Genomic DNA, 8,480 nt, shown 5'->3' with positions numbered 1-8,480 from the left:
TTATTAGTCCTGCCCTTGTTTTGGCCATACATGTATACATTTTGAAATATAAAAAAAATCAGTCAAGATAATATGCTAGGCCTACTATGATTATGTATCGTAATGACCTTTAAGAAATAAGAAATAAATGTATCATTTCATCTCTACAGTATGTGCACTCTTTTTTGACACACACTGACACAACGAGAAATAATCTACAAAGAAAAAATAACAGCAGTATAACAGTATTTTATTTTTTTTACCAAACACACACACACACACACACACACACACACACACACACACACACACACACACACACACTCACACACACACACACACACACACACACACTCACACACACACACACACACACACACACACACACAAACAAATGCACATGCTTCATATTTTCTTTACACATTTGGTCATTAAACCTAGGCTATTAAAACCATAGTAAATAGGTTATCTTATTATCATAGTTATTATGACAATACGTTCGTCCTTGTACGGCTTGATGTGTATCATCGTTGTATCTGTAAAAGTCACTTTTGGATGATGACGTTGAACCTGCCGCCATTGCCCTCACCATCATCACCATCATCATCATCATCATCATCATCATCAGTGATGGTCCTACTGTACGGTTACCTTGTCAACGGGTAACGTTTAGTCACGTGGTGATGATGCTGCATAAGTTTCACCCTTAAAACTTCCCAGGCTATAAAACACATATAGGCTACACTGTGACGACTACAGGGAGTTTATCATGTGGATTTAAAGTACTGAGGTTTGTTTTGTTTGTTTGTCCTGGAAATGGCGTCTCTGAGTTCGTTTTGTTTTGCCTCGTCTCATCTAATCGGTCAGGTGCTGCTCGAGTGAAGCTGACGTCCTGAAGCGAGCAAGCTGCCAGGTGCAGGAAGCGGCTGATCAACAACGGAAGCAGCGAGAGCGTTTTTTTGCATTTCGGGATAATGCCACTACTTTGAGTGGAGAGGTGTTGGTGGAACATGCTTCTGACTCGCAGGTGAAAAAAATCTGTCAATTCGAGTTCTTCGCTGCTGCAACTTTTCAGCCGCACCTTGTACAGATTTAAGGCAAGGTTTGTTTGTTTGCTTTGCTTTGCTTTGACTTACTGCAAGGATCCATAGAGATACTTATTTTTTTTGGGAGAAATGTCTCGCAAGAAGGCTGCCAAAGGCAAAGCCGCGACCAACAGCCCGTCATCAGGTGGAAGCCCCACCGGGAAAGGCACCGGTAAAGCTGCGAGGATCAGCCCGGGCATCGTTCAGATGAATGGCGTGGTCCATCCCAGCAGACCCTCCATCAGCAACAGCAGCGAGTTCTATGATATCGCCTTCAAGGTAAGCTGTCTGCTGCTGTAGCCTAAACACTATAGCATACGCATGATGCATGCAAGCTGGCGTAAAAGTAGGCTGCATTTGATTATTTTTACACACACACACACACACACACACACACACACACACACACACACACACACACACACACACACACACAAAACAAATTGTAAAGGCAAGGTACTTCATTTACATTACACCATAGAGGCTATCATTTATACTATACATTAAACATAAATTATACCACATAGGCTACAGGTCATTGTTTCCCCTACACTTCCAGAATATATGAAGTAGATAAGATACGCTCAGTAAACCTTGTTTGTGATCAACTTTACGCGTCTCCTGTGTTGTTTATCTGTTTAGCTTTCATGGTCCTTCGCTTTACTGCCACCTCTATTCATAAGAGAGCAGCGAGCCCCTGACAGCAGCTGTGTCAATAGACGATCGATAACCTTGGAAAGTGCACACACACCGCCCTACAACAGTCGCACGCACACACACACACACACACACACACACACACACACACACACACACACACACACACACATATATTTATATAATCTCCACTGTGGGCATCGACTACACAATGTAAATATACTGTGCAACTGGTTGGATGCATGTTTGTCTCAGCAGCATAGGTTATTAGCCATTGGTGTGAGTTTTCTTTCCCCCGAGCGTGAGCACTTGTGTGAATAGAGAAGCTGTCATTTCACTACACCTCTACTCAAATGCGGATGCACACCCACACCCACACCCACAGCCTCTCTGTCTGTGTGTGTGTGTGTGTGTGTGTGTGTGTGTGTGTGTGTGTGTGTGTGTGTGTGTGTGTGTGTGTGTGTGTGTGTGTGTGTGTGTGTGTGTGTGTGTGTGTGTGTGTGTGTGTGTGTGTGTGTGTGTGTGTGTGTGTGTGTGTGTGTGTGTGTGTGTGTGTGTGTGTGTGTGTGTGTGTGCGTGCGCGCTACAGCTACTCCCAATGCAGCTTCAAGGGGACTCTTGCAACCTATACTCTGTTGTTTTCAAGCAGCTGTTTGATGTGAGCGCACAGACAGCTTTGTGTTCCTCTCTTTTTTTAAATTTTTGCATAACAATTGAACAGATTGATCCATTCTGTGAAATGTAGATGTTCTTCATTCATTGTTATTTTGTTGGTGGGCTGACTTCATATTTTCCAGCCAACAACATCTTCTTTGCAGCCCAGATCAGAATAATAGCCACATTTAGACTCTGATGCCATACACAGCCACCTGTTCCTTCTGTTAGTTCTCTGACAAGTAGTGTGTACGTGTTAAGGCATAAATCCAATGATATTCCATTAAAATTAATAACTAATAACTCTTCCTCCTATTTGTATGGATTGCATTTTATGTATTTACACCTAATACGATCATGGAGAGACCAGGTGCCTCCTCCTGCAAACATAACTACTGTAGATCTATTTAAGGGAGATGACATAAGGGGGAAATATGGAGCATATGCAGGGAAGTGGAAGGTATAGATCGTCAGACATATTTACCCTTTGCCATGTTTTTAATATGCTCAGTGACCCTGTTATAACCTTTGCTATACCACTCAAGAGGTACTTTGGACTGTCCATGTTAGTGGGCCCACACAGCAGTCCCTCCACTAAACTGATAACTAATCACATCAAACCCTTTTAACCTCAACACGGCTCAGAATCAAACGGGATGTGGCATTCAGTGGGAATGAATCCCCAAGTGTGTCTGTCTTTTTTTGTATGTGCGCACACACACACACACACACACACACACACACACACACACACACACACACACACACACATATATGAAGATGTGCATTGAATATGGATACATTCAGAAAAGGATTAAAAGATCCGATCTCCACCGACCATGATGAGCATTGATGAATTCATACTCTCATACAGAGGCCAAGCACCTGATGGTTTAAAGGTCACATATTATGCTAAATGCACTTTTTAAATGTGTTCTAACATATCCATGGGTCCACGGTGTGCCTAGAGACTGCCAAAATATAAAAAAAATAACAATCTCTCCTGTTCTCACTCTCCCCCTTTCTGAAACCCCCACCCCTCCCCCCAATATACTCCAGTCAGAATTTTCCCTTTTTCTGACCTCACAAACTGGGAAGCCAGAAGCTTCCACTGTGCAGCCCACACCCCTATTTCTTATTGGTCCACGGCCCTGACAGACAGAGGGCGAGGCGTATCTGGCTTCGCTTCCGGACAGGGGGCGGGGGCAGCTCAAAGATTGTATATTTACGAGGGGGAATAGGCCATTGTGAGATTAGCTGAACTTCAGCATAGTACAATAAATTATCTGAAAGTTTTTTTCAGCAAACAATTAACGAAAAACGTATTAGGGACCACTAAGACCATATAATATGGTGTATAATAGAACCGAAAAGTGTATAATATGGGAGCTTTAAACCTATGAGCTCCCTCTTGTTTGTCGCTTGTCACACGGCCTGAGGTTTTTTCTCCCCCACACTCCTGGCTTTGGTTGCTCGTATTAGTTTTGCTTGTCTGTCATCCTTGGCTGAGTTCTCGCTTGTTTCTTCCCTGTGCAGGTGATGCTGGTTGGAGACTCCGGAGTGGGGAAAACATGTCTGCTGGTCCGTTTTAAAGATGGAGCCTTCCTGGCTGGCAGCTTCATCTCCACTGTGGGCATCGACTTTAGAGTGAGTTTGAATCAGTGGAACCGGAAACTAATGAGACAAAACCCACATGCATGCATACTGCCATACAAAGTCAAAGTGCAGTATCTACACGTTTTGATGGCAGTTACTGCACTAACTGCCATTCAGAATGTCAGATATACTGCCCAGTTTACCTTGGTCTAACCACGAGGAAGTTCACATACTGCACAACCTTGAGGCTAGTTACTAACTGACATCCTGGACAAAGTGATTGAAATCTTTGACAGAAGAAACAAAAATCTTAAAGATGGCACTTCATTAAAAAAAGCATATAATAGAAAAGACATCTTCCTTGTCCACTTATACATTAACACTAAGATATGAGTGCAGTTAATGAAGTTTAGCACTGTTTGGCCTTATAATTAGACTTAAACTACAAATTGCTTGAAATTCACTGAACTCTCACCTTTACAATCATACACATAGTGGTCAAATATCATTTGATGCTTACATTTGGCAAGAGAAAAACACAAAAAGATGTAGTTTTTCAGTTGCACATTTTTGCAGATACTACACTTCTGGCTTTGTAGGTTAGCATGTACAAACACACTTTCATGTTTAGTACCCTTCATAGAACGGGGCCATACATTCTAGTGTGATGTTCTGTATTTTTCTAAGCTTTTCTCTGTCTTTATATGCCTTGTAGCTAGGATTATTTCCAGTGTCAGAAGTCTCACAAGATAAGATATTGATTTCTTAAATTAGTTTGACATGCTTTAGTTTTTTTAGTCTCCCTGGGCGATAGCCGTGTCTCTTGTGTGCCAGTTATGCCGTTCCACATGGAAAGATAGCCTAGGAAAGAAGTTGTCCATCTTTTTTAATGATCCCACTCAGGTGTGTCTTCCTGCCCATGAAAGTGAGACAGGCCATGGCTTAGAGCAGTGCTAAGACCCACAGAACGAGACAGTTAACTCCCACCAGGCTCTGCAGTGATCTACTGAGAAGTGTTTTAATCACCGGGCTTTTTCTGGCCAATTTCATCTATTAGCCAATTTCTTTTTATCTCTCATTCAGTGTTAAACTAACACATTTGCAGTTTCAACAGTGATGAGCTGCTCGCTGATGCGGCTGTTCATTCAACGGTTGCGCTTTACTGCCCAACCCTCCCTCATTACTTTTAGTCAGTGCCTGCCAGTTGCTGCCTTGTTCCTCCACCAATCTCCCTCAACTCTCAATGTAGGTTTATCTTGACACCCATCTCCTCCACCTAACACGTTATATTAACTGCTTCTGAAATGATGCAGTTAAAATGTTCAAAGTTAACACCATTAGATAAAATGTCAGTGCAACATTAAAACTATTTATACTCTTGGGAGGAATACCAGCATGGGCGGCCGGCGTGTGCGTGTGCGCGTGTGTGTGCGTGTGTGTGCGCGTGTGTGCGCGTGTGTGCGTGTGTGTGTGTGCGCGCGCGCGTGTGCGGGTGGATGAGCAGTTGATCTATTTTCTTATGTAACGTCTCCCCTAAAAACTATCTGTAGCCCAGGTGTAGATTTGGACCAGTCTAAGCCAAGCAAATCTGTCTTTTCCTGCTGCATCAACTACTGGTGAAGAAAGCAACAAAAGAAAACCTCATAACGTTCAGTGCTTAGTCTGCTCTTTTGTCATATTGACTTATAATTTAATTGCAGTTTTGTCACATAAATAATTGCATTATCGTCCTCAAGGCTTACGGTTTAAGTATTACATGTAATATTTTTTTTTATTATGGCTATGTTGGCAGGTTCAGAATGTGTTGAGTTGAGAGAGGACTTTGTTGGGTATGAAAACATGAAGGGTCCTTGGTGTTTGTCTTCCCATGGAGGATGCAAAGGGAGAGACAGGGAGTCATAGTTATATTTAGAAAAGAGACAGTCTTGATCCCTGTTAGCTGGTGGGAAAGCAGAAGGCAATTGGCTTCGAATGGGGATTTGATCCGGTTCCCACTTCAAAGCTGCAGCGAGATACTATTTCTTTTTATTTTTTTATTTACCCCTCTTGTTTATTGGTGTCTGATCTTGTTAAAGCCTCGGCATGTTCTGGGGATTACAGAGCGGCAACTCGTGGGTTTGTGTGGCTTAAAATACAGGGAGTTGGAATAAGCAATACATCTCTAATGCAAATTGGTTATACAGTCTAACTATAGAATTTACCAAAGAAAATGTAATAGACTAAGAGTGGGAAAACAAGTCTTAATCATATTCATTCCATGTAGATCTTACCTTGTTATATAATCTGTTTTCATTCAGACGTATAATTACTGCTAAGTAGAAAAACAGATTTCTATGTGTTCATTGTTATGCTTTTATGGCAATGACATAACAGACCAAATCAGGTTAATTGGATGGGATTTTGCCTTGTAGCTCCCTAGTGAATCGAACATAAAAGCACTGCTCATACCAGAAATATAATTATCACTGCATGGAGAATATGGGTCTTATTATGCTAATACGTCTAAACGTAGACATCACTCTGTTGCATGTGTAAGGGGATTATTGGAACCTGAAAACTAAAATGTAAACCCTTTTGTAGGTCAATCTTAACAGTGATACCTTAACCTTTTTAATATTTTCATCAGAAACTCCTCAACATTGCAATGAAATTGACTTGACTGGGCGTGATTTTTCCATAGCGGTGTTAAAAGGTTTTTCGCTCTCAAACCAAGTATTTCCAGAGAGAGTCGGGGGACTCACGATGCAGCATGTCCAGGTCATCAGTTGTCATGGTAATGCAGGTGCTAAGAGATGATCAGGTGACTGGGGTTGAATGGGCGGGGGGCGGTGGGGGGGGGGGGGGGGGGGGGGTAAGGCTTGTCTTTATGCTTGATTGTGTGGCCAGTAAAGTTATTGGCTTCTGAGAGCCAAAGTGCTGGTGATTTTCATCTTCTTTTTTCCTTTTTTTTTTTTTACTCATAAGTAGCTTTTCAAAGGTATCGCTTTTGTGGTAAATGACTCCTACTGCTCTGGTAAAATGTGCATAGCTTTTTGCTCTCTGTGCTAAAAGGACCACTGATGTTTTCTTTCATGCTCGTGTCGGTTCAAGGTTTTGGGTTAAATGTGGATTTGCACCGTGCATGGACACACGCAAGCATAAAAAACCTCACAACCCTTGTAAGTCCCCAGGACATTTTCTTCTTTCTCCATTTCTCTCTGCATCATTGCACATCTCATCACCTTATGTACTTCTTCCAACCCCAAAGGCATACAGCGTTACGTACATACATGCCTAGAATGCGAAGGGGAACTGTAGTCTCTCTGAGGAAATAAATCAGAAGTTGCTCTGCAGGACTCTCTAAATGGTAAGCAGTGATTATGTTCCTCCAAACTTGTCCTTCTTTATAATTGTAATTATATAGACACATTAGAGTCACACAGCTCATACCAATGTTGTTTAAATTGAATTAGATATTTATGAAGCTTTCAAAGTAGTGAAGACAGAGCTAGCAAACACTTAACCGCTTAATATAAAGTGATGACCTGTGGCATCAGAACTACTACTCTGCAATTGATGCAAAGAATAGAGACAATGTTCAAATCAATCAGGTCTGAGCTTTGTGTCTGTAAGCCATTATAGCAGTTTTTTGCTGAAGGTTGACGTCACGCTATGGCTGTCTACGATCATTATTATTAAGGCGCATTATTCAATATTTCTTTTCATACTGTCAACAAATCAATGAAATACTAGAAACAACAATGCCTTAGTCATTCTCAATACTTTCCCATCCTACCTGTAGCACTCAGGCCCAAAGCGACTGTTTCATACTGAAGATATATAGCTAGATCGTAAATATAAACAGGTCAGAAATGTATGGTTATATTTGATTTTTTTTGTTTCATTTTTGGCTACACAGACAGTTCTTACTTATTAGGATATATTCATCATCGTTGGTTGTTTATCATTTGATGGGATTTTTTTGTCATAAACATAAGAATATGAACATCTTTGACATATCTTTGCTGTATATGTTGGTCCTACACATTACTGAAAGGCTAATGCACAGCCATTTATGTAACAAAAAAATAAATGTTTGCCACAGGTGGGCAAATAATTCTGTTTTATGGTCGGAGCTGTCCTTGGTGCTGAACTCCTACGTATAAGGCCACCAGTCTATGACCAAACTATTCTACATGTCAGGCATGTCTATCCTCATCAACTGCAATGAGATTTTCAGACTTTCCCATGTTGTTATTATCTAAATATATCATACACTCATTTTGCTTAATTCTTTCTGACACTCTCCCTACCTGGCCAGCTATTTCACATTTTGTGAATTAAGTTGGAGAACGTATCTTAAGCTGTACACATTGTGAGTCCCAAATCTTATTTACTGAAAAACAGTATTGGAGCTTTATCGAGGATTCTGTCTCCATTGTGGTCAAATAGTTCCCCTTTTTAACAAAGACTGAAGAGCATTTCTGAGAGTCAGAATAAGACTATTGAATGGGAGAGAGTGATACAGAA

General features: G+C 41.3%; 1 protein-coding gene across 1 annotated transcript in view; it reads left to right on the top strand.

Moving 5' to 3' along the window:
* Positions 1-1,154: 1,154 nt before the first annotated feature.
* The window catches only part of LOC307263099 (ras-related protein Rab-26-like), a gene marked incomplete at both ends in the record, with an annotated part of 52,430 nt that continues 45,104 nt past the window's right edge, over positions 1,155-8,480 (top strand). Inside the window, 2 exons of the mRNA XM_080044153.1 lie at positions 1,155-1,343; positions 3,912-4,022. Coding sequence (XP_079900279.1) covers positions 1,155-1,343; positions 3,912-4,022 — 300 coding nt within the window. The remainder of the gene's footprint in view (positions 1,344-3,911; positions 4,023-8,480) is intronic.

The sequence above is a fragment of the Ammodytes marinus genome (genome assembly GCF_949987685.1).
Source record: "Ammodytes marinus genome assembly, chromosome: 16".
Classification (NCBI taxonomy): Eukaryota; Metazoa; Chordata; class Actinopteri; order Uranoscopiformes; family Ammodytidae; genus Ammodytes; species Ammodytes marinus.
Note: the sequence above shows the minus strand (reverse complement) of the source record. Positions and strands in the feature narration are given on the sequence as shown.